At 43.8% G+C, this 27903-nt stretch overlaps 1 protein-coding gene across 1 annotated transcript in view; it reads left to right on the top strand.

Annotated features, from left to right (window-relative positions):
• Positions 1–2191: 2191 nt before the first annotated feature.
• RCAN1 (regulator of calcineurin 1) overlaps positions 2192–27903 on the top strand; it is a 132508-nt gene continuing 106796 nt past the window's right edge. The window contains exon 1 of the mRNA XM_077479937.1: positions 2192–2488. Coding sequence (XP_077336063.1) covers positions 2300–2488 — 189 coding nt within the window. The 5' untranslated portion in view covers positions 2192–2299. The remainder of the gene's footprint in view (positions 2489–27903) is intronic.

The following is a 27903-nucleotide window of genomic DNA, read 5'->3' as shown; positions in this document are numbered from 1 at the left end:
CAAATCTGTGCCCACAAGTGGCAGAAATCAGTGGCCATTAGTGATGCCAGTCAGTGCTGGCTATCAATGCCACCCATCAGTGCCACATATTAGTACCACCTATCAGTGCCCATAAGTGCCGCATATTTGTGCCTCCTCATCAGTGCCACCTAATCAGCAGACGGCATCCGACGGTCCAGAGAAAAAAAAAAAAAATGGAAGAACTCCGACTGCCATCTTTTTGCTTTGATGGCTCTTATATAGTCAAGGGCGGGGCCACCCGGTGACATAAACTGGTGACCCTGCCCACCACTGATGTCACATGACATATTTTTTTTTTAGGATCGTCGGCACCGTGATTAAAGATGGGTAGACATTTTTTTTTTCTAATAAAGATATTGTCCAAAACTCTTCTGTCATTTTATTTTTTGACAGTTTTTTTGGTGAATGAGTAGGAGTACAATGTGCCCCATACCCATTCACATTGGGGGGGGTGGGATCTGGGGTCCCCAAAGCACCCTCACCATGTTGAGGGCATGTGGCCTGGTACGGTTCAGGAGGAGGGACGCTCTCTCGTTCCCCCCTTTTCCTGTGGCCTGCCAGGTTGTGTGCTTGGATAAGGGTTTTGTATGGATTTTGGGGGGGACCTCCACTCCATTTTTTTTATTTTGGCACGGGGTTCCCCTTAAAATCCATACCAGACCTGAAGGACCTGGGTGAGGTTCTGGATGACACTGGATGAGGTACTGGCTGGCAATGGATGAGGTAATGGATGAGGTACTGGCTGGCAATGGATGAGGTACTGGCTGGCACTGGATTAGGATCTGGCTGGCACTGGATGAGGTTCTGGCTGGCACTGTTACTAGATGTTTAGGCCCTGTTTACACCTATACAGGTGTGGTGTTTGCGCATCACATTTGGGGCAGCCTAATTATTTCAATGAGCTCCCCCGATGTCCATAAATCTCACCAAAGAAGTGCAAGCTCCTCCATTGCACCAAAATGCATGACGCTTTGTTACCATGAACTTATATGCATAGCATGAATCTATCCATGGCCGCCGCCATATTCAGGCATTCCAAACCCTTTAAGGAAGCCGGGCTCCTGAATTACATTGGCGGGGGTGTTTTATTGAAGCACCTGATTAGAGCCGTAGACTCTAATAGGCTTCAAAATAGGGTGGACTCTGAGTGCAGAGCATTGCGTTCACAGCCCATCCAGGTGTGTTAGAAAAGGAAAAGAATATCGCTTTTTTAACATTGAACTGCCTCTCCGCCAATCAGGAAGCATGGGTCTGATAACCATCACCTGATTGGCTGAAAGGACAGGTGCTCCTATTGAACGCCTAGCAGGAGGAAAAGCATTGAGGAAGCATAGAGGACACATGAGCTGCCGCCTGACCTGCTGTCTGTCCCACAGCTTGCCACCATCACCCGCTGCCTGGCCAGCCACCAAGATGGGGTAAGTGCTGGTCAGACAGTGAGCGAGCGGGTGGGGTGCTGTGGTCATAGTAGCTGCTTTTGAAGGGCACAATGGCAGCATTTGATTAGCACAGTGGCTGCAATTGACGGGCACAGTGGCTGCATTTGATTAGCACAGTGGCTGCAATTGACGGGCACAGTGGCTGCAATTGACAGGCACAGTGGTTTCATTTGACAGGCACAGTGGCAGCATTTTACAGGCACAGTGGTTGCAATTGACGGGCACAGTGGCTGCATTTGACAGGTACAGTGGCTGCATTTGATGGGCACAGTGGCTGCATTTGATGGGCACAGTGGCTGCATTTGATGGGCACAGTGGCTGCATTTGACGGGCACAGTGGCTGCATTTGATGGGCACAGTGGCTGCATTTGACGGGTACAGTGGCTGCATTTGATGGGCACAGTGGCTGCATTTGACGAGTATAGTGGCTGCAATTTTTCAGATTGCGCCCCCAAAAAATTTGAGCACCAGCTGCCACTATATGGTAAGAGTGCCATGAAGAATCAGTGGTACCACCACATAATTTCTATACAAAGCCACAAGCCAGAGTGAGATAGAATTGCAGAATGGTCACAACGTGACCAGCCATTTCCCATAATCTGGCCATTCCATACACGATGAGATCTGCCATGTCTGGTGACAGGTCCGCTAATTCCAGCGCTAACCATGACGCTGCAGGCGATGACAGCGAGCCCTCCAGCAGGTGGCGCTGCGCACATGACGTCAGCGCGGAGTCAGAAGCGATACATTGTATCGGTGAGAGCGATGAGCGGCGCCGTATCCGGTAAGGATTAGGCCGGTGACGTGTGTGCGGTCCATGTCCTGCTGCTGGTGACGTCATGGAGCAAGCCCTGCGGGAACTGGCAGCTCACCTAGGAGTGTGCTCGGAGGGCCCGGGGCCCCATCTGGACGCCAACGACTGGGATTTCCTGGATATCGATATGGAGGACATCGATCTGCGATCCCTTCCCAGCGCCGTCATCTGCTGCAACCTGGAGCCCAGCCTGTTCTATGATGGCCGCTGCAGGGTGAGTGACAGCAACATGTCTGATGTATGGGGGAGGGGGGCTGTGTACAGAGGAGGGGTGTTCTGTATACTGGGGGGAGGGGGCTGTGTACAGAGGAGGGGGGGGTACTGTATACTGGGGGGGAGGGGGGGCTGTGTACAGAGGAGGGGGGTTCTGTATACTGGGGGGGAGGGGGGCTGTGTACAGAGGAGGGGTGTTCTGTATACTGGGGGGAGGGGGGTTCTGTATACTGGGGGGAGGGGTGATGTGTACAGGGGAGGGGTGTTCTGTATACTGGGGGGAGGGGGGGCTGTGTACAGGGGAGGGGTGTTCTGTATACTGGGGGGAGGGGGGGGATGTGTACAGGGGAGGGGTGTTCTGTATACTGGGGGGAGGGGGGGGATGTGTACAGGGGAGGGGTGTTCTGTATACTGGGGGGGAGGGGGGCTGTGTACAGGGGAGGGGTGTTCTGTATACTGGGGGGAGGGGGGGGATGTGTACAGGGGAGGGGTGTTCTGTATACTGGGGGGGAGGGGGGCTGTGTACAGGGGAGGGGTGTTCTGTATACTGGGGGGGAGGGGGGCTGTGTACAGAGGAGGGGGGTTCTGTATACTGGGGGGGAGGGGGGCTGTGTACAGAGGAGGGGGGTTCTGTATACTGGGGGGGAGGGGGGCTGTGTACAGAGGAGGGGGGTTCTGTATACTGGGGGGAGGGGGGCTGTGTACAGAGGAGGGGGGGCTGTGTACAGAGGAGGGGGGTTCTGTATACTGGGGGGGAGGGGGGGCTGTGTACAGAGGAGGGGTGTTCTGTATACTGGGGGGAGGGGTGATGTGTACAGGGGAGGGGTGTTCTGTATACTGGGGGGAGGGGGGGCTGTGTACAGGGGAGGGGTGTTCTGTATACTGGGGGGAGGGGGGGGATGTGTACAGGGGAGGGGTGTTCTGTATACTGGGGGGGAGGGGGGCTGTGTACAGGGGAGGGGTGTTCTGTATACTGAGGGGAGGGGGGGGATGTGTACAGGGGAGGGGTGTTCTGTATACTGGGGGGGAGGGGGGCTGTGTACAGAGGAGGGGGGTTCTGTATACTGGGGGGGAGGGGGGCTGTGTACAGAGGAGGGGGGTTCTGTATACTGGGGGGAGGGGGGGCTGTGTACAGAGGAGGGGGGTTCTGTATACTGGGGGGAGGGGGGGCTGTGTACAGGGGAGGGGGGTTCTGTATACTGGGGGGAGGGGGGGCTGTGTACAGGGGAGGGGTGTTTTGTATACTGGGGGGAGGGGGGGGCTGTGTACAGGGGAGGGGTGTTTTGTATACTGGGGGGAGGGGGGGCTGTGTACAGGGGTGGGGTGAACGTGGAAGGAGGAATGGGGTGTGTTGCGTATTGGGGGTGTGCTGCGTACGGAGGAGGGGGACGTGCCACATACCGGGGGAGGTCGGCGCTGTGCTGTATACAGAGGAGGATGGCCGTGCTGTGTACTGGGGTGCGCTGTGCATGAAGGAGGGGGGTGCTGCGGTGCGTACGGATGATGGGGGGGTACTGTTTACCGGGGGTGCTGTGCTGTGTACAGAAGGGGGGGGAGTGCTATGTATCTGGGGCGCTGTGCTGCATACAGGGGTGTACTCAGTATATATAACAAATGATCACCATAATGCTTGTAAATATGATTACCTCCTATGCTCGTCATCTCCATCTGGTGGCCACAATGCAGTTTTTTTGATTGAGGTATTTCAGAAAAAATGATTGTATTTTGACCACTAGATGGAGCTGACGATCATAGCTGAAAATTTATATTCCAAACAATTTGGGGATTGTGTTTTTTTTGGCGCCTTTGAAAATGCTTAAAATGGTATTAAACTCTCATTTTGAAAAAAATTGCTGACAAGCAAAGGTTTTATGACATGGGAGACCCTATCAATCTCTTCTGTCATAAATGCTTCTCCCTGCTTGCCAGCTGTAATGTACATTGTCCTGCGCATGTGCAGCTCTGTGTGCATTCATGGCACCTCTCTGTGATATCTGCGCGGGAGTGATGTCATCGCAGCTGAAGAGAGTGAACGAGCAACGAAGACCCGGGGAAAGATGGAAGCGCCCGTGACCAGCGGGAACGGTGGCAGCTCAGTGCTGGAGGGCTTCGTTTGTCAGTTAGGCCTGCCATAAGGTAATGATGCATGCCAATATATTATGAAATAAACCACTTGGGGGGGGCTCATTTAAAAAAAAAAAAAAAAGTTTAAAATGGAAGTCTGGACCAAATATTGTAAAAATCCATTTATCATGTGTATACTTCTTGAATCTTGGTGTGCTTCGCATATTTCTTCCAGATCAGTGCAGTAATCCAGTGGGAGACTTTCTTCCTGCGATAAAGACTGCTCACTGCTGCTCTCTCGCCTTGGGCCAGGTGACTAGTCTTGACTCCGCCCCTCCTGTCGTTTTCTGGAGGCAGTCTGTAGTAGGTGGGGCCTGCTGGGCCCCTCCCACAGCTCTGCTCTCTGCACAGGCAATGTACAGCACAGTGATGATGTCACTGCTACCTTTACAAGGTAATATCTGGGCTTGCAAAGCCATGTGGTGCTCACAAAGTGGTTATCTATCCCTGTATTTTAAGTGGGAGCTTTTGCACCCGGAGTTTAGCTTTTTAAAAAGCTGCACAACAAATTTTTTACACGTAGTAGACCATCTATATTCTGTGTGCAATGGAAGAGCTTCATTTTGTAAAGTTTATGGCAAACCAAATATGTTTTTGTAGTGTGAGAAAGGATTAGAACCCTTGCCAAGTTTTTACTGCTATTCAGGCCCCTGTTAGGGAGATGATCCTTCGCTTCCTGTCCTGCTGACAGCGGTGTCACCAGATGGAAAATGAATGAAAATCAGCAACAGGAACACAGACCGAAATAAAAATATGACAGGGGCTCTAGCCTTTTCATTCACAAAAAATATTTTTTTTATATTTGTCTGCGTTGCTGTTAGAGTTCTTCACCTCTCCGTTTGACAGGAAGTGAGGGGAAATCTCTCTAATGAAGCCCTGGATAGCAGTAACAATCTGACAGGGGTTCTAACACCTACCACTTTACCCAAAATGTAAAAAAAAACAATTAGTCATGACATATATACAAACCATTTGCATTTCCTGTGCGTCTCTGGAGCAGATTTTCACCCCCCCCGCATGTTCCCCCTGAGATGGTCTTGGAACAGAGACAGATAGCCGTTTAGTACTGTGGCATGCTGGGTACATTTAATGATAAGTGCATGTCAGGACAGTGTAGCGGGTTGCCATGGCAACAGATGCTGGAAATGCTGCCTGCTGTAAATGGATAGGTGTTGATGATGGTTAGGAAAGGGAGAGAGCCCATTGTGTGTGAGAGCTCCGGAAGTGCGTTCACCTAATGTACAGACAGCAGATACAAGTTATCGTATGGCAAGTCTATAGAACAGGAGACGGGGGAGTATGGAATACAAGATATCATAATGTAGGTGCCAGCTCCAAACATACTTCTATCCTTTTACGATAGATATTAGAGCGATAAACATATCAAATGATCAAGAGATATCAAGTATACAGTAAAATGGATATCAAATACAAGATCAATAGATCTCAAATATAATATGAATATATGTCAAACGATCCATACATACCATATACAGTATAAGATAGATACATAGAGATCAAACATTTAGATAGATAGAAATCAAATGATCAATGGATACCAAGTATAAGATAAATACACAGATATCAAATGGTTGATAGATATTATCATATATAGTATAAGATACATAGTGATCAAATATTATATCAATAGACAAATCAAATGATCAATAGATATCAAATGTACGATCAATAGATATCATATACAAGATAGAGATCAAATAGACAAATATCAAATGTAAAATATTAGATTGATAGACAGATATCAAATGATCAATAGATAGGTATCAAATGTAAGATTGATCTCATATATAAGATAGATATATAGAGATCAAATATTAGTTAGATATCAAATCGAGTGATAGGCAGATATCAAATGATCAAGTGATATCAAATACAAACTAAATACGTAGATATCAAATATAAAATCAATAGATATCAAATTATCCATAGATATATACAGTATAAGGTTGGTTGATATCAAATGATCAATAGATACCAAATTTAAGATAGATATGTAGAGATGAAATATTCATTAGTTAGATATCAAATATTAGACAGATATCAAATGATCAAGAGATATCGAATATAAGATAAATAGACAGATATCAAATATTAATACATTTGAAATGATCATTAGATATCGTATAAGATAGATGTAGGGCAGCAACTAGGATTATTTCCATAATCGATTAATCGGCCGATAATTTTTTCGATTAATTGGATAAAATCATATAAAAAAAAAAAAAAACGCACAATATGAAAAATAAACGCACAATGTAAAAATGAATCAATTATCAAATGTTGATCTATAAATTATACCACGTGATGAATATATATCTGAGTGCACAATGACTAAATAAAAAAGCCAATACTATTAAAAATATATATATGAAAGAACGCTTGTCACAATTGAATTTAAATTGTGCAGATACAATAATGCAAATATTAGTCCTCTAATTAACAAGATTTGCACTTTGCACAGATTTTACAAAAACACACCCACTAATTTCATTTTAATTTTTGTATATTTTACATTTCCTGGGGTTATAAAACATCAGAGTAGAGCGCTTTTACTACCTGTATTTATAACATTGGTATACTGTTCCAACTTTTTGTTGCGAGCCTGGGGTAGTGGCAGCCCTCTTATATCCACCGTTCTTTTGCAGCTTATCCATAGCGCAAACCCCCTTTTTTCTGTTATTATCTGTCCAACTCCGCCCGCCCGCAAGTCTCCGCCCGCTTCAGTCCATACTTTTTCTCTGCCGCTAAAGAAATATCCTGCGCATGCGCTGTTAATAGCATTGAAGTGGCGCATGCGCGGTAAAGGGCCGCCGTCAGCTGTTTCAGTGACGGTGTAGTGTCATATTTTGCTGCCTATCACAGAATGCTACGGAAGTGACGTTGCCGCCAGAAATTGGAACGCTATGCGCATGCGCAGTACGCAAACACTCGCGCCGTGCGTTCCAACATAGTTTCGGCAATACGGTTCAGCGAAACCATCACATAATGTTACGGAAGTGACGTTACAGACAACACAAACACTGGGCCGTGCGTTACAACACTAATACTTCCCTTGTTACCTAGTATCATTTTTTACCAACCATGCTGAGCTACGTGCCGTGTTAGGTTCTGCATTGCTGGGACTTGTAGTGCCTATCCTGAGCTACCTGCTTCAATGTTCAGTGTCCTCATCCTTATCCCTGTGCTTCAATGTTCAGTGTCCTCATCCCTGTGCTTCAATGTTCAGTGTCCTCATCCTTATCCCTGTGCTTCAATGTTCAGTGTCCTCATCCTTATCCCCCTGCTTCAATGTTCAGTGTCCTCATCCCTATCCCCCTGCTTCAATGTTCAGTGTCCTCATCCCTATCCCCCTGCTTCAATGTTCAGTGTCCTCATCCCTATCCCCCTGCTTCAATGTTCAGTGTCCTCATCCCTATCCCCCTGCTTCAATGTTCAGTGTCCTCATCCTTCTCCCCCTGCTTCAATGTTCAGTATCCTTATCCCTGTGCTTCAATGTTCAGTGTCCTCATCCTTATCCCCCTGCTTCAATGTTCAGTGTCCTCATCCCTATCCCCGGGCTTCAATGTTCAGGGTCCTCATCCTTATCCCCGTACTTCAATGTTCAGTGTCCTCATCCTTATCCCTGTGCTTCAATGTTCAGTGTCCTCATCCCTATCCCGGGCTTCAATGTTCAGTGTCCTCATCCTTATCCCTGTGCTTCAATGTTCAGTGTCCTCATCTCTATCCCCAGGCTTCAATGTTCAGGGTCCTCATCCTTATCCCTGTGCTTCAATGTTCAGTGTCCTCATCCCTATCCCCGGGCTTCAATGTGCAGTGTCCTCATCCTTATCCCCCTGCTTTAATGTTCAGTGTCCTCATCCTTATCCCCGGGCTTCAATGTTCAGTGTCCTCATACTTATCCCCGTGCTTCAATGTTCAGTGTCCTCATCCCTATCCTCCTGCTTCAATGTTTAGTGTCCTCATCCTTATCCCCCTGCTTCGATGAGGACACTGAACATTGAAGCTCGGGGATAGGGATGAGGACACTGAACATTGAAGCAGGAGGATAGGGATGAGGACACTGAACATTGAAGCCCGGGGATAGGGATGAGGACACTGAACATTGAAGCACAGGGATAGGGATGAGGACACTGAACATTGAAGCACAGGGATAAGGATGAGGACACTGAACATTGAAGCATGTAGCTCAGGATAGGCACTACAAGACCCAGCAATGCAGAACCTAACACGGCACGTAGCTCAGCATGGTTGGTAAATAATGATACTAGGTAACAAGGGAAGTATTAGTGTTGTAACGCACGGCCCAGTGTTTGTGTTGTGTTTACATCACTTCCGTAACATTATGTGATGGTTTCGCTGAACAGTATTGCCGAAACTATGTTGGAACGCACGGCGCGAGTGTTTGGAACGCTATGCGCATGCGCAGTACGCAATTTCTGGCAGCAACGTCACTTCCGTAGCATTCTGCGATAGGCAGCAAAATATGACACTACAACGGAGCCGCACCGGAAGTGACGGGGTTACAATACAACACCGCCGCCGGGTGTGCCAAGATGGCCGCCAGCTCCGGAGCTAGGCCGAAGCCGCGGCCTTTCCTAAGGCCGCAGCCACGGACCGATCTGCGGATCGCATGGTGCGGACCGACTAATCAATAATGAAAATCGTTGACAACGATTTTCATTATCGATTATTATCGATGATGTTGATTAATCGTTTCAGCCCTAGATAGATGCATATAAATGTAATATTAGATAGACTAATCTAAAATGATCAATAGATACCAAGTATAAGATAAATAGGTATCAAATATAAGATCAATAAATCTCATATAGAAGATGGAGATCAAATATTATTATTTAGTTATCAAGTAGCGTGATAGACAGATATCAAGAGATATCAAATACAAACTAAATATACAGATATCAAATATAAAATCAATAGATATCAAATGATCCATAGATCATATACAGTATAAGATGGATAGAGATCAAATATTAGATAAACCGATGCCAAATATAAGATAGATATATTGGGATCAAATATTTGATATAAAATAGAAGATGGAGAGATCAAATTTTAGATTGATAGACCGATATCAAATGTAAGATGAATAGACATATTAAAAGATACGATTGATATAACATAAATACACACATACAGTTATGCTCATAAGTTTACACACCCTGGCAGAATTGATCATTTCTTTGTCATCTTCAGGTAATATGATTGATAACACAAAAACATTTCTTTCACTCATGGTTAGTGTTTGGCTAAAGCCATTTATTATCAATCAACTGTGTTTTTACTCTTTTTAAAGCATAATGGCAACAGAAACAACCCAAATGACCCTGATCAAAAGTTTACATACCCTGGTGATTTTGGCCTGATAACATGCACACAAGTTGACATAAAGGGGTTTGAATGGCTATTAAAGGTAATCATCCTCACCTGTGATCTGTTTGCTTGTAATTAGTGCGCGTATAAGGCTGGGTTCACATTGCAGCGATGCAGGAACGCCGCGAATCCGCTGCGGGTTCCCGCATCGCATGCCTCCTGGCGGCAGTTCACACTGCCCTATGTGACCTGCTGGGAGTGTCAGTGAAACGTTAATGACACCCCCAGATCAGTTCGCATATCGCATTGCGATCTGCAAACTCGGACAGGAATCGGATCGCATGGTTTGAACACCCATGCAATCCGATTCTGCTGCGGACCAAAAAAAGGGTCCTGTGCGAGTTTGGGCCGTGTCCGATGCAAATTCAGCAAAAAAGGAATTGAGAATGACAGTCAGCAGTGATTAAACTCTAATCAAGAAGTGGAAAATGAGGAGGTTCTGTTGAAACCAAACCATGGTCAGGTAGACCAACTAAAATTTTAGCCACAACTGCCAGGAAAATTGTTCTGGATGCAAAGAAAAAGCTGCATATAACTTCAGGTGAAATACAGGACTCTCTGAAAACATGTGGTGTGGCTGTTTCATGATGTACAATAAGGAGACTTTGAAGAAAGATGGGCTGCATGGTCGAGTCGCCATAAGAAAGCCATTACTATGCATATGCCACAAAGTATTCAGATTACAATACGCCAAACAGCACAGAGACAACCCTTAAACCTTCTGCCACAAAGTCATTTGCAGTGATGAGGCCAAAATTGAGCTTTTTGGCCGCAACCATAAACTCTACATTTGGAGAGGAGTCAACAAGGCCTATGATGAAAGGTGCACCATTCCTACTGTGATACACGGCGGTGGATCACTGATGTTTTGGGGATGTGTGAGCTACAAAGGCACAGGAAATTTGGTCAAAATTGATGGCAAGATGAATGCAGTATGTTATCAAAAAATACTAGAGGAACATTTACATTCATCAGCCAGGAAGCTGCGCATGGGACGTACTTGGACATTCCAACATGACAAGAATCCAAAACACAAGGCCAAGTCGACCTGTCATTGGCTACAGCAGAATAAAGTGAAGGTTCTGGAGTGGCCATCTCAGTCTCCTGACCTCAATATCATTGAGCCTCTCTGGGGAGATCTCAAAACATGCCGTTCATGCAACACAGCCCAAGAATTTACAGGAACTGGAGGCTTTTTACCAAGAGGAATGGGCAGCTTTACGTCTGAGAAGATGGAGCCTCATCACTCTCGTGCACGCAATCGCTTCCCCCGCCGTGCAGCTGGCGCACGTGTGCGCCCTCTGGTGGCTCATAAATGGAAACCCGTACAGGGTTTCGTGCATCGGTACCATTGTCTGCAGTAAAAGTACGTGAGTCGGTCGGGAACTCCTCTCTGGGTGTTCTATGTACATTGCAAGGATTATAACAACCTTTTTTTGCAGATTCTTACCTTTTTTGTTCTTTTGAAGAAATCCCTCTGTGTTTGTGCCTCTGTAATGAGTGGGTCTAATCGGAGTGGTTTCATAATTATCAATCAGCTGTGGCAGCTGCAGGGCACTAATGAGGAAATCTGCTGGCCTGCATTCCTTTAGCCGTGATTTCCTATTGGAAAGATCTCACCAAAAATGAAATTTTTGTTGCTGGGGATGTCCTGAAATCTGACTTGTATCTTAGGCAGACTTCTGGGAAAATCGGTGAGCCAATCACACAAGCAGGAAACTGTTTCTGGGGAGTGGTCAGCACACATTCTGTGTACAGAACACCTCCAGGTAGCCATATTGCAATGCATTTATAGAAAATTACAGCGGCTGCAGATTGAAATGGAAAGGTAATTTTTAATAACATTCAATTACAATATGACTTGTATCACAATTGTACATGCTATATTATTTTTTTGTTTATTTGCTATTTTGCTTTCCCATGTAAGTGGAGTTACACTTTAACTTGCCGACCGCTGCGTGCCAATATATGTCAGTACAATGGCAGTGGTGTGCAAATGGGCATACCTGTACATCACCTTTAATTGGCGGGGCTAGCAGGCACGTGGGCTGCGTACAGCATGACCGTGCCACGGGACCAGCGGACTCTGTCTGCCAGTCTCCCGGCGATCGTGTCATGGAACTGCAGAACAGGGAGATGCCTATGTAAACAAGGCATTTCCCCCTTTTGCCAAGTGACATGACAGAGATCACTGCTCCCTGTCATCGGGAGCCGTGATCTCTGTCATGTGAGTAGTAGCCCACCCCCTCCCCACAATTAGAATCATTCCCTAGGACACACTTAACCCCTTGATCACCCCCTTGTGTTTAACCCCCTTCCTTGCCAGTGTCATTTACACAGTAATCTGCATTTTTATAGCACTGATTGCTGTATAAATGACAATGGTCCCAAAATAGTGTCAAAAGTGTCCGATGTGTCTGCCATAATGTCTCAGTTAAGATAAAAATGGCACATCGCTGACATTACTAATTAAAAAAAAAATAATAATATTAAAAATGCCATAAAACTCCCTATTTTGAAGATGCTGTAACTTTTGCGCAAACCAATCAATACACGTTTATTGTGATTTTAACCAAAAATATGTGGAAGAATACATATCGGCCTAAACTGAGGAAAAACTTTTGTGTTTTTATATATTTTTGGGGGATATTTATAGCAATAAGTTAAATATTGCTTTTTTTTTCAAAATTGTCGCTCTTTTTTTGTTTATAGTTCAAAAAATAAAACCACAGAGGTGATCAGATAACACCAAAAGAAAGCTCTATTTGTGGGGGAAAAAAAAGATGTAAATTTTGATTGGGTGCAACATCTCACCAAAATTGTCACTTAAAGCGATGCAGTGCCGAATCGCAAAAAGTGCTCTGGTCAGGAAGGGGGTAAAATCTTCCGGGGCTGAAGCAGTTAATGATACGTGGTAAAAGTATACAGATCTGACCACTAGAGGGCGCTAAGTGAATAGCTTCCAGTACTACGATACTTCCTGCGGCTTTTATTGGACTGCCATGCTAGACTTGCTGCTTTTTTTTTTTTTTTTTTTTTTTAATCTTAACACGTTGACTATCTTCTGATCAATATTATAAAGCCCAAACTTTTAGTTTACATTTTCTAAATACTTTCCAGGTACATCAACAACTTTAAAAAAAAAATCTTTGGACTAAACAGGGAAAATGTACTGTCACAGCACATTTTCTTTACTAAAATATGATTGTAAACCCGCCAGGGCTCGACAAACCCCAGGCGCCAGGTCACAATGGCGATAAGAAATTGCGTCCTAGCACCTGGGCTGCCGCCGGAATGCTGCTCACGCCCACCATCCCCGATATGTATGCTGGGCTCCACTTGCCCATCTGCGGGCCTGGGACTGGCATAGTGGGTGCCGCCATTAAGAGGGAGGAGAACTCTCTCCTCCCCTTCTTGTTAACCCCAAGGTGACGTGTGACGTCGCTTCTGGGTCCCTGTTGCCCGTTTCCCTGGCCATTAAGGCAGAGAGAGTGCATTGCTTTACATTCAGTGAAGCACATAGGAGACATGCTGGGTCTTTTAGACTCAGGATGTCTTATTAAAGAGAAGTGGTCACCAAATAAATCATCACATAGGGGATATGTGTTGTGATAAAAAAAAATTTAAATAAAGAGGTTTATACTTGCTTTGTGCAAGGCTATTGCACAGAACAACCCCTTACCTCTTGTTTAGCGCCCCCCAGCCCTGTGCTATGGGAAGGTAGAAGACCTGGATGAACGGAAAAAGGATGGAAGAGAGCGCGAATTTGGGTTTAGGGGCGTGAGAACAAAAGAGGGAAAAGGAGGCATTCAGGTTTGCTTTTCCATACTTCCTAATCTTCTGAACTTTGGGACTGTCCCAGGATTTGAAGTAATTCCCAGGAGGGCCTTACAGCCCTTCCTCCTGTGTGGTGCCAGGTGCAGGAACACTCATGTCCCATACACACAGATTTTTCCAGACGGATTTTGACCCAAATTTGTTGAGCATAGACACGGTCACGCAAAGTTGTCAGAAAATCCGATCGTTCAGAACGAGGTGATGTACAGCATGTACAACGGGACTATAAAGAGGGCAGTAGCCAATAGCTTTCGTCTTGTAATTTATTCTGGGCATGTGTGGCACTTTGTGCGTCTGAATTGTCTACACACGATCGGAATTTAAACGATCGGATTTTGTTGACGGAAAATTTTAGATCCAGCTCTCAAACTTTGTGTGTCGGAAATTCCGACGGAAAAAGTCAGATGGAGCCCACGCATGATCGGATTTTCCGACAACACGATCCGATCACACATTTTCCGTCGGAAAGTCCGACCGTGTGTACAGGGCATCAGACATTTTGTAAATGTGCTGCTCACAGGAGAGAAAATATATATGTAGGTTTGTTATTATGCAATGTTCTTCCTGTAGAGGGCATCATGCGCCTAACATATGAGGCATGCTCCAGTCAAAAGTACTGTATATCTAAGGCATATACTGTGTTTGTGTATATAAATACATATACACTATATTGCCAAAAGTATTGGGATGCCTGCCTGTACACATACATGAACTCTCAGTCTTTGTTGGCCCACCCTTTGCCGCTTTAAGAGCTTCAACTCTTCTGGGAAGGCCGTCCACAAGGTTTAGGAGTGTGTCTATGGGAATGTTTCACCATTCTTCCAGTAGCGCATTTTATAAGGTCTGGCACTGATGTGGACAAGAAGGCCTTGCTCGCAGGGGGCTTCGTTCTCATGTAAGTTATTCATAATGAGCTAGTATGCTATGCATACTAGCTCATTATGTCTTTGTCTTGCAGGATTTTTTTCTTCAGGATTTTTTAAAAAGGGTTTACAACACTTTAAATGCTGGTTTTGAGCGTTTATCAATGTTTATCAGCATTAGAGCGTTTTTACAGCTGAAAAAGTCTCTAGTTTTGGATTCGTTTTTTTTTTTTCTGCTGAAAAACGCCACTGCCCAAAACTGCTGATACCAGCCTATGTGTGCATGGACGCATAGGATAACATGATGGAGAGTTTAATGACTGTAGAAAAAAAAAAAAGGAGAGTGGGACTTTAGAGGTACATAATATGGAAAGCAACGCAAATTATATTATAAAAATACAAAATTTATTTAGAAGAACATTTCTAAAAAAGTAAGGAATACAGTTATGCCGCGTACACACAATCGGAATTCTCGTCGGAAAAAGCTCTGATGGTTTTCCAGACGGAATTCGTCTCAAGCTGTCTTGCCTACACACGGTCACACCAAATTCCGATCGTTTATAACGCGGTGATGTAAAACACGTATGACGGGACTAGAAAAAGGAAGTTCAATAGCCAGTAGCCAATAGCTTCTGCTTCGTAGTTGAATCTGAGCATGCGTGATTTTTGGCGTGTCGATATTACATACACAGATCGGATTTTCCGATAGAAAGTTTTTCTGTCGGGAAAATTGAGAACATGCTATCAATTTTTGGCTGGCGGAAATTCGGACAGCTAAATTCCGATGGAGCATACACACGGTCGCATTTTCCGATGAAAAGCTCTCATCGGTCTTTTTCTGGCCATAATTCCGATTGTGTGTGCGCGGCATTAGTCATATCCAAAGATGTACACATGTTGTCTGTAGAAAAAATAAATGTCTACAGCCAAAAACAGCTGCTGTAAAAACATCAAACATCCAGTGTGCATGAGAGCTAAGAGTTCCCTTCACTGGAACTAAGGGGCCGAGCCCAACCCCTAAAAAAAAAAACAACCCCCCCACCATAATCACCCCCCCCCCCCACACCAATAAATGATTCAACTTTTTTTTTTTTCTTACTGTTATCAGTGAGTATTCCTATATCACCCTCACACCAGTCATATGATGAATTTGTACTGTACTGGTGACAGGATGTGAAAAAAAAACACATTTTATTGAATTTCTTAATTTTACAAAAAATTGTGTAAAAAAAAAAATAAATAAAAAAAAAAAAAAAAAAAAAAAAAAAAAAAATGCAGCTTTAAAATTCGACTCTTACCAAATACCTCCGTCTGTCTACTTTTCAAAAAGGGTTCATTTGGGAGGTAATTGTACTGTTCTGGTGTTTTAGGGCCTCCAGAAATGAGCTGGGCCATCAGTACATCAGGACTGACCAATGTTCCGATAGATCGATCGATCCTATAGTTTGTAGATCGTATAACTTTCACAAAAACCCATGAATATACACTTATTGGGATTTATTTTTACCAAAGACTTGTAGCAGAATACATTTTGGCCAAGATTTCTGAAGAACTTTGACTTTATTGGATATATAACGTAAAGCAGATAATAAAAAAAAAAAAAATATATATATATATATATATATATATATATATATATATATATATATATATATATATATATATATATATATATATATATTTATATATATATTTATATATATATATATATATATATATATATATATATATTTTAGTTTCTATAATAAAATAAATAAACCTAGAGGTGATCAAATCTCACCAAAAGAAAGCTCTATTTGTGTGAAAAAAAAAAAAAAAAAAATTGTGTACAGTGTTGCTTGACCGCGCAATTGCCAGTTAAAGAAGTGTAGTGCTGAATAGCAACAAATGCCCTGGCATGAAGCGGGTAAAACCTTCCGGAGCTCAAGTGGTTAAATGGGCTTAGAGGGCATAGCCTACATGCTAAGAGTCTGATATATTTTTTTTGGCCCACCTTTTGCCTCGATCATTCTCTGTGGTAGGCAGCAGCATCCTCTTCTTCTAAATGACATCTGATTTGAGCACCCAACTCCGAATAGATGGCACAGCACACCCCTACAATGAATAGTTTGGAGAAATTAAGTAATATTATTCTATATTTTTTTTTTATTTATGCTCTAAAATATTAACACCCTTAAAATCACATTGTTACATTTCTTTTTAAAAGTCATTTTAATAAACTCATTGTTTCGTTCTAGATTCTCTCTAGGCAATTAATGTCAGCTCCTACTTCTAAGTGCATTTGATAGCCCAGAGTTTAAAATATCACTAAGCAGAGGAACCAACGTTTCCGCCATTAAATATTAACATGGGGAAGGTTAATGGATATTTGACTTCTATCCCTTTCCTTCAGTTTACTCATTTGTGTTCTGCTGCTTACAGTTTACTTTTACCTTAAAAATGATGTTAGGAGATGCACTTTGCTCCCTGGTAAGTTGTTTTATGTGATTGAGATGCTCCATTGCTATCCTGTGACCAGCTATGGATTTTATAGAAAGTGGCAGCCATTTATCAAGCTTGGATATTCAAACTATGGCTTTCTGGCCTTGGTACAGGATTTTATCCAGCCTGAGCTAGGGTCAGAGCTTTCTCACTGACGTTCAGGAGCCTACGGTCTCCATTTCTCCTCAACATTCACAATCGCCCCTTTGGTCTCCAGTAGTTCCTCTGGCTGCATTGTCATAGTACTATCGTTTGGTTTTTAGGTCCCTAGCAGTCCTAGTATTCAATCGCGTACTTGCGCTAGACTTATGTTTCCTTTTTACATTCGGTTTTGGAATGAATGTCGTTTCCTGACTGAAAACCACATTAACTGTTAGAAATTTGTCAGAGAAAATTTTTTCATCCTGCTTCTTTGAATTTCTGCCACTGCGGTTAAAAACGAACGTGAATTTGACCCTACTAACGATCAGAAAATTTTGAACAAATTGCTAAAAATGTATAGCCAGCTTTAACTTTCTGCCCGTGAATGTATGTGAAATACATATAAAGTTCGAAGAATATTTGGGGATTTTTAGGGTGCACATTTACAACAAAATTAATTTTTTAGGAAGATATAAATTTATTTGAACAATATTCAAAACAAACATCAAAAGATGAGTATTTGATATTACAAGTGCAAACTGATTTAATCTGTACATGTTTCGCCTTGGTTATTGGCTTCTTCAGGAGAATTTATTGATATCAGGCACAGTAAACACTGGAAATAGTGTGAATTGTTATGAAAAAGTGACAAAATAAACAATCAAAACACATCATGAATATATGAACAAACAAATACAGATTTAAACATTCATGAATTGGCAAAATGCATGGCGCCAAAGCTACAATGAGTCATATAGGTTACCTGTATATTCAAAAAGCTATTTGTATGTTTATAGAGGCTCCAGAGTCATAGGGGTATGAGAAGTCGGATCATCAGGTATAAGCATAGAGGGGGATATATCTTTAACCACTTGCTTACTGGGCACTTAAACCCCCCTCAGTCCCAGACCAATTTTCATCTTTCAGCGCTGATGCACTTTGAATGACAATTGCGCGGGCATACAACACTGTACCCAAAATAAATTTTTATCATTTTTTCCCCACAAATAGAGCTTTCTTTTGGTGGTATTTAATTAAAGCTCTGAGTTTTATTTTTTGCTAAACAAACAAAAAAAGATGCAAAAAATAAAAAATCAAACGGGTCATTTTTCTCCTTCATTGAAGTGTGCTGATGAGGCGGCACTGATGGGCTGCATTGGTGGGCACTGATGGGCTGCATTGGTGGGCACTGGGCTGCATTGGTGGGCACTGATGGGCTGCATTGGTGGGCATTGGTGGGCACTGATGGGCTGCACTGGTGGGCACTGATGGGCTGCACTGGTGGGCACTGATGGGCTGCACTGGTGGGCACTGATGGGCTGCACTGGTGGGCAAAGATGGGCACAGATAAGATGGCACGGATGGGGGGCACAGATGGGTGGCACGGATGGGCACTGGGCACTGATAGGTGGCTCTGATAGGTGGCACTGCTGGGCACTGATGGGCACTGGTAGATGACACTGATGGGCACGGATATGTGGCACTGGGGTGCAGCACCTTTGTTGAGGCAGATTGTGGGCACTGCTGGGTGGCACTGTGGGCACTGCTGGGTGGCACTGACAGGGGGCACTTTTTATTAATGTGGCACTGGCAGGGGGCATGTGGGCACTGGCAGGGGGCAGGTGGGCACTAGCAGGGCTGGCCGTGATCGGGACTTATGTCCCGATCACGGCCGCCGGTGATCGGCTTTTTTTTTTCTCCTCGCGCTGACAGCGCGAGGAGGAATAATAGCCGATTACCGGCTCCGTTATATCACATGATCAGCTGTCATTGGCTGACAGCTGATCACGTGATAAGGGGTCGGGATCGACCCCTTGCACGGATCGGTGATCAAGCAAGTCTCATAGTCTCGCCGATCACAGGGGGCACGCAGGCCACTCGTGCACGGGACTATGTCAATAGACGTAGTCCCGGAAAAGGAGATCCGCGCTGTAGCCGTCATTTGGCTATAGCGCGGGTCTCAAGTGTTTAAATACAACCGTTGGTATGGTCCAACTGAAAGGGAGAGTGATTAGAAAAAATAGACATGGGGAATTAAAAGATCCCCAAATCAATTTTCATTAGGATCCCAAAGAGGGAAACTAAACTATAGCTTTAGCCCACAAACAGAATCCTTTAATGTGCTCCAAGGCTTCAAGTTGATCGCTTTCAGTCACGGAGGAAATAGATGAGATTGCAAGAGACGGTGAAAGAGTTCCGATGAATTGGTTTCCGAAATTTCATAAAGTCAAATTATGACCCCTGAACCAGATAATATAAACATTCCAGTCACTGATTAGATATTCCAAAGCGGGGGAAGATGAGTATCGTTGCCTTAAACCAGAAGTTCTACAGCAAATCTCTCCCCTTCCTATGCTGGGCCACAAATGCAGACTAAAACCGGAATGTTTATATACCTCCCTCCACCCGCCTGTTTGTGAGCCAATTTGGCACCAAAACAAGAGGGTGAGGATGCTTTGTGAGCACCAAATAGTGAACCGCGGTCACGCCGGAAATGACGTCCACACGGGAAGGGACGCACCGGAAATGACGCTGTGATGATGACGGCGCACCGGAAGTAACATCGAGCGCCAGACCCGGAAGCACCAAACAGACAACTACTGCCGGAAATTATGCTAGGATATGAAACTTCAAGCATCAATGAGATTGGCAGGGGGCATCCACCTACCAGAAAGAATGCCAAAACGAGGTGTGGAATAAAATATCCCAATTGGGGGCCGCCCATAACATTGAAGGCGGCCAACCTATGGGGAAACCGGAAACAACTAATGGTGCCACCTAGTGAGGTCCAAAAGGACGACACTAAACGTGACACCCTGGGCATCCCTATAACTACCAGATCCGAAAAAAAAACTCTAAATTAATGAAGATATATGCACAAAATATGCAATAATTTTTAGGTATTAAAAATAATTTTCTCTCCCGGGGAGGGACAAAAATTATACATGGATGCAAAAACATCTGGTGCCTCCTCAAAAAGAACAATAAAGTAATTTAGAAAAAATAAATGACCCAACGCAGTGGACACAATGCAGATTGTTTGTTTATCTTGATTTGTAACTTGGATTCGCAATCTTACCAATACAGAAACTGGAAATTTTGTCGGACTATAAAAAGTGTGACAAAAATAAACTCTGTATCCTTTACATTTGAAGATCATGGCTAAATTAACGCCTAGAGGAGCAGTTTGTAGCTAACGGATTCATTCATACCTGGATGAACAGTGGCCGCCACGGAATGAATCCATCTTGTCTCACTCTGGAGGAGAGCCCTGTCCACATCACCTCCTCTATCATGGGTAGGTATATGTTCAAGTGCAAAAAATCTCATTTTAGACACCTGGAACGAATGATAAAGTCCCATGTGTTGGCTGATGGAAGCTTCCATTCTTTTCTTTTGGACAAGGAAAACATGATCCCTTATCCTATGAAAGAACGGTCTTTTGGTCTTTACTACGTAGAATGCTTGACATAAACATACCATGTAGTAAACTACCCCAATTGACTGACAATTGGCAAAAAAAATTGGTTTGTATATGTTTCCATTGGGAAGGGCCAGCTCGGCCGAGTTCATTCGAAATCTGCAGAATTCGCACCTCCCACATGGATCCGTACTCCTGGCGGCTTTGTCCTCCCAATTTGGGCATCAAATGACTGAACCAATTGGTCCTTTTTAAGGATCTAGACTTTCCATAAGTGGTCTGAGGGTATGAGTTCACATACTTAGAGATCACATCATCGGTAGCCAATAGGTGCCAATATTTTTGAATTATGTGGCAAACTTTTTGATGTTCCCCTGCATATCTTGTTATTAATCGCACCTTTTCTTAATCTTTTGGAATTTTCTGGGCATGAACCAATTCCAACCTATTTTTTTACTTTGCTCTGTGATAGGCTTTTCTCAGGCAAGAGCGACTACAAGACGGGACTGTAGGGCTCTGGCCTCAGATTCAAAATCCACTTTGCGGCTGCAATTTCTTCTTAATCTCAAGTATTGACTGTACGGAATGCTCTAGGATGGGAACTTGCTGCATTTAATATTGTGTTACCGGCAGGTGGTTTCCTAAATAAAGAAGAGCCAATAATGCCATCAGGATTCATATAGACCGAGATGTCAAGAAAGTTAATTGCCCTCTGGTCACAGGTCATAGTGAATCTTAGGTTAAAACGATTGTTCTCCAGTTTAGCCATAAAAAGAGAAAGCTGATCCCTAGTACCCAAGTCTTTGTAAGAACTGGCCCCAGGGCCCCACTCAGATAGGTATTCCTCCACAACTGCAACCCCCAATTTGTGGGGGATGGAGTTATAGAAGGCCTCCACATCAATAGCCACTAACCAGGCATACTCAGGATACCATCCAAAGACATCAAGAGATCTGCAGTATCTTGAATATAAGAACTCAAGGATTTTACATGAGGGTGTAAGTTGTCATCTATTAATTTATTGGCAGGTTCCATTGCCAGATACAATTGGGCGACCTGGAGGAAATTTTGCATTTTTTCTGTATCTTAGGCAAGGCGTATTATGTGGGAAGTCTAGGGGTCTTCACAGTCAAAAATTCACAGGTTTTTTTTGATCAATCAAGCCCTTGGCAAAAATTGACCTAGGCTAAAGGTATAGGTCTATACCAATTATGATTCAAAAGAAGATCCATTACCATGGTCTTAGATTGGTCAGGATTCATCACCACAATATTTCCCCTTTTGTCAGAGGGTTTTATGATTATTTGATCATTTTGCTTTAAAGAAGCCAAAGCTTTCCATTGTTGGGGACTTAGGTTTGATTGTCTATTGAACCATTTTGACTTGGTGGTTTGAATTTTTTTAGTTACCTGTTGGGTAAAAGACCAGATCTTGGGATTCCCATGGAGTAGGGGAAATGATCTCGATTTAGGTTTATATAGATGTGGTGGAGGAAAAGATCTCTCAAACTGGGTGTTCAAAGTTGAATTCTGAGGGGGCTCCTCTAAGGGGTCATCAAAAGGATTACTTTCTTCCCATAATTCTATAAGGTCATTAAGAGCCTTAATTTCATTGTCTTGTTTTTCTGAAATTCATCAGAGGTCACTCCAGTGAGAGGGCCCCTGACATCTTTGCCGAAAATAATCTGAACACTTAGTTTTCTGGCAAATAAAGTGACATCCTTAATTACCTCAAAGGCATCGTTCTCCTGATCAAGGCAGAAGGTCAGGCGCAAACTAAGAACTTGGGCCTGATCCTCTGTCAAAGTGAACGAAGATAAGTTAATTACCTGGTAGCTATTTTGCTTACCACTTTTTTTACAATCGGTGTGTTGGAGATCTTTTGTAGATCGGGAGTGAGTTGTGGAGAAATAAATCGGTGCCGTGCGAAGCTCCCCTGTGCTTGGGGATAGCAGGTAAGTCCCCCGAAATTGTGTTAGAAATAGTTTGGCTTACCTTAAACTGGCCATACACCTATAGATTATCTGCAGATTTTCTAAGGTCAGATGGAAAAAGTGGGAGATTCCTCCATCCACACAGTTTAGTGAACATGGAGAAATCTGTTGCACTCTTTCCATCTAACCATAGAAAATCTGCAGATAATCTATAGGTGTATGGCCAGCTTTAGACGCTGCCAAAGAGTTCAAAGTGGAAACTGAAGAAACAGAGTGACCTTCACCAGAATTGGTAAAAGGAAGTAAAGGTAAAGGGTGCATGCTATCGGTCTGAGAACGAAGACCAGAATGTGAAATATCTAGTGGAGTGAGTTTGGAGGAAGATACATTCGGTGCCGGACGATCCGCTTTTGGTTTCTGTGCCAGTTGCTGAGTTTCGCGTGGATCCAGTTTGGGATTAATGATGGGAATAGTATATATTATTATTATTATTATTATTATTATTTTTTTTTTTTTTACTTTTTTCATGTATTGTAGATATTCACAGATTTTTTTTTTTTTTTGTCCTGCGCTTACAGGCGATAGACCTCCTCACAGCACAGAGCTGTAGAGAACCTAAAACCCTGTTGGCTTTATAGACTGGAAAAGGGCTGTAATTCATAATCCTAGCAAACTCGTTCACTACTGTAAATTTTAATGACAGTTTCCAAACAGCAATTGCGATCTTGTGAAACGTGACTTTATATACGATTCCCATCATTAATCCGGAGAGGAGAACAGGCGGAGATGACAAGCCGTGGTGTGAAGTGGTTGGGAATTATTTAAGTAATGGAAGGACACATCACCCTCTTTCCACATATATTCTATAAATCCCCAGCCTGCCTCATAGCGGCTAAAATTAGCAGATTTCATCAGGGAAATATAATAATTTGCCGTTTATGGAAATGGAGGCTCTGGAATGATGACAGGAAACACCTGAAAGATGACATTTCCAGGGATCGAAAGACCATGATGTAGGAAAACTAGTCCAGCTTCAGGGAGTCGGAGTCTCCAGCCTGAGAATAAAGGACCACAATATGGAAAATATTGTATTCCGGTACCTGTATGGAGGTAATAATAGTGTTCAGTGTTTATTTCCCTTCACATGCCTTTTATATACTTTCCTCTACCTTTTATGTGCAGACCAAGCTGTCCAGCAAAAGATACGGGGTTGCGATGAACCGTAATTCATTGTCATCAGTGCTTACAATGGTCAGCTTTTTACTCCTATATGGTTTAAACTTATTTTTTATTTTTTTTGCAATAACTGCTGAAAAGCGTCCATGCTCTCTGTAGTCCACCACTATAAGGTGTAAGGCTGGAGTCACTATGTTTTAGTACGTTAACCAGTTCCCGACTGCTTCAAGTACACTTACTGCGATGGGGCGGCCACTCTGCACAGAATCACATACTGGTACGTGATCCGACAATTCCGGGGTCTGGGGCGCCCCTGCCGCCGGTGACCCACTTCCGCTGTGTCCAATCACTCTATATTCCCTGGAACCCGTTGGGGACACAAGCAGAACAGCAGTCTGCCTCTGTCATTCTGTCAGAGGGGGAAGGTATTTATCCTATGTTTCTGCAAAGCAGGAACACAGATCTTTGCCTTTCCCTAGTCAAAGCACCGCCCCTACAGTTGGTAAGCACAACTTGGGCATACATTTAACCCTTTGAGAGTAACCCCTTCATGTCCAGTGTCAGTACAGTGATACAGTGCATATTTTTAGAACTTATCATTGTATTGGTGTCACTGGTCCCTAAAAAGTGTCAGGTGTCTGATTTGTCCACCGCAATATCGCCGTCCTGCTATAAGTTGCTGATTGCTGCCATTACTAGTAAAAAAAAACAAAAAACAAAAACAAAACACCCATAGTTTATAGACTATAAACCAATCAATATCTGCTTATTGACATTTTTTACCAAAAATATATGTAGCAGAAAAATGATTGTCCTAAATTGATGAAGAAATTTAATTTTTTTTCTTTATTTTTTCAAAATTCTTTATTTTTTTTTTTTTTAGTTTTTATAGCGCAAAAAAAAAAAAAACAGGTGATCAAATCCCACCAAACTAAAGCTCTATTTGTGGGGTAAAAAAAGGACATGCGTTTTGTTTAGGTACAGCAACGCACAACCATGCAATTGTCTGTTAAAGTAACACAGTGCCGTATCATAAAAAATTGCCTTTTTATGACGGGGGATAAACCTTCCGGAGCTGAAGTGGTTAAAGTAGAACTAAAGGCAAAACATTTTTCTTAACTTTGGATAGAGTAAAGGGAGGGTTATAACCCCTGTCAGTTTTTTTTTTTTTGCCAGGTTTCTGGGACCATCCATGTGATTCCAAGTCCTGCTTGGCTTGCATTCCCTCTTCCTCCTGCCTGCCATCGCCTTCCACCTGCTTGGAAAGGGGGAGCTTTGGATTTGGGGGATGACAGTGGAGAGGCGAGCTGCTCCTAATAGGAGCTAAGACATCTGTGACAGCTGCTGCCATCCTCCTCCATCCATCCCGGGGATTCTCTGCAAGGAGGGGATCAGGGGGGACTCTGCCATGGGGGACAAACTATGCCTGTCTTAAATGGTCACTCCACACCCAGATGACACACACAAGTGTCTGCCAGTCCCCTTCACTACAGGCAGCCCACAGAAGGATAGGTGAGGGGCAGCAGCAGATCCTCCTGCCGGTGTATACATGACCTCTACACCTGTCCCTGTCCTAGGAGATGCACAGTCTCATCTGAGATGGTGCATGGAGGGAGAAGTTGTGATGCATGGTAGGTAGGTAGTTGTAATAAGAGGTTGCACAGAGTGCAGTGGCGGTGCATCCATAAGTGTGCATGGGCACTGCCCCCCTCTCTCCAGCCACACCTCTATAATCAATGGATGGCATGACATGAATCTATCCAAGGCCGCCACTGCCACCCTCTATTCAGGCACCTGAATTACAGAGGTGGGGGGTGTTTTTGAAGCACCTGATTAGAGCCATTGGCGCTAATAGGCTTCAAAATAGGTGAACTGCGAGCGCCATGCTCTACCCAGGTGTGTTAGGAAAGCAAATATTTACTTTTCTTACATTGAACCGCCTCTCCTCTAATCAGGCGCTCTGGTCTGTTTACATGTCGCCTGATAGGCATCCAATCACAGCGCCTGTCGTTTCAGCCAATCAGGAGGAGAGGATGGGAGGGGACGTATGAAGGACACCGATCGCCGCTGTCACCCGCTGCCCCACCGCGACAGGATAAGTGCTGGGCAAATGGCATTTTTTGATGGCACAGTGGCGCCGTTAGATGGGCACAGTGGCTGTGTTGGGCACAGTGGCATCGTTTGGCACAGTGGGCTGCGTTTGATGGGCACAGGCTGCAATTGATTTTTTTTTTTCAGATTTTTTTTTCAGTTTGCGCCCCCTGAAAAATTTTGAGCCCCAGCCTTGTAAATAGTGGTTTAACATTTCATGTAATCCAGGCATGGAGGCGGGTGAGTGAAGTCTGTCTGCTATGCGTCCCGGCTGTGCACAGACTCTGCTCGCACCTCTTCACATGGAACTCCCCCCCCCCCCCCCCGCCTGGACAATACAGTTGCTTCTTCTCTCCCCCCCAATAGGGGAGGAGAAGCAAGAAGATAATAGCGAATATTAATTAAGTGCTTTGTGCCCTCAGCCCACCCTTTTTTGAAGCCAATTAAATTCTTGGGCTATAATCATGTGCTAAAAAAAAAAAAAAAAAAAAAAGAAAAGCAATAAACTAGGAATCCATGGGTCCGGCGCCCTGCATGTAGATTGGGGGCCGGACGCATGGGTACTGCTGATATGTTTGTTGATGGAAGGGTGGCATCCTAAGGCCCCCCTCCCGGGTTGTTCACGTTCCTCTGTTCCACTGGCCAGCTGTGTTTTTGACCTTTCTTTTCCCACTTTCTCTAATCTGAAGTGAAGGTCGGGTCTCTGTGATGAACTTGATGTTTATTTTTTGCATCCAAGAGATTCATTGACCTCTCCCAATCTTCTCGACTCTGCCCAGGTTTTAAACTTTCAATTATTTTACAACTTTTTTCCATCCTTAGCAGCCCATAAAACCAACAGACTAATAAGGATGGACAACCAACAGTCATATGAAGAATGTCAGGGGAGGACAGAAATCTACACGTACAATATTTTGTTAAAAGTATTTACACGCACGTGAACTTAATGGCGTCTTAGTCCGTAGGGTTCAATATTGAGTTGGCCCACCCTTTGCAGCTATAACAGCTTCAACTCTTCTGGGAAGGCCGTCCACAAGGTTTAGGAGTGTGTCTATGGGAATGTTTGACCATTCTTCCAGAAGCGCCTTTGTCAGGTCAGGCACTGATGTGAACTGGCTCGCAGTCTCCACATTAATTCATCCCAAAGGTGTTCTATCAAGTTGAGGTCAGGACTCTGTGCAGGCCAGCCAAGTTCCCCCACCGTTTGCCATGGTGGTAGTTCATTCATTCACAGAACTATGTAAATGAATGACAAGTCTGTGTGGGTGGAGCCCCGCACAACTATGCTTTTCTTAAGCTGTCACAGGGGAGGAGTGTGTGGGGAACTTCTCCAAAGTAACATGTTGCACCCTAAATACAGGGGTGACATGTAAAGGTGAACTTATCTTTTAACTGTCTCTCTATGTGAACCTTATATACCTTATCTACCTAATGTTGGAATCTTTTGATTTTACCATATGTATGGTGAGCGCTATGTATGTATTGGTAATAATTAAAAAGAAGGTGGAATTTTGCTGCTGATATGTGTGCCTATGGAAGTTTAGCACCATGAGGCCCCCCTCCTCTACCTTGGTTGTTCACCTTCTATTTTCCTCCATTCCATTGGCCAGCTGTGTCGTTGAGCTGACAGTTCTTTTTCCACTTCCCCTAATCTGGAGTACAGGTCAGGTCTCTGCTATGAACTTGGTGTTTATTTTCCATCCAAGAGATTCACTGACTTCTCCCAATCTTCTGGACTCTGCCCAGGTCATGTTTTATACGCTCAATCGATTTTTTACAATTTTTTTCCATCCTTGACAGCTCATAAAAACAACACACAAAACAACCAACAGTAATTTGAAGAATGTCTGTCTGGGGAAAGTACATTTAACCATTTCAATACTGGGCTTTTATACACCCTTCGTTCCCAGACCATTTTTTAGCTTTTTGCGCTC

The sequence above is a fragment of the Lithobates pipiens genome, unplaced genomic scaffold, assembly GCF_037356315.1.
Source record: "Lithobates pipiens isolate NorthernLeopardFrog02 unplaced genomic scaffold, aLitPip1_a1.2 Scaffold_16, whole genome shotgun sequence".
Lineage (NCBI taxonomy): Eukaryota > Metazoa > Chordata > Amphibia > Anura > Ranidae > Lithobates > Lithobates pipiens.
The sequence above is the reverse complement of the archived record's forward strand: the minus strand, read 5'-3'. Positions and strand labels throughout refer to the sequence as shown.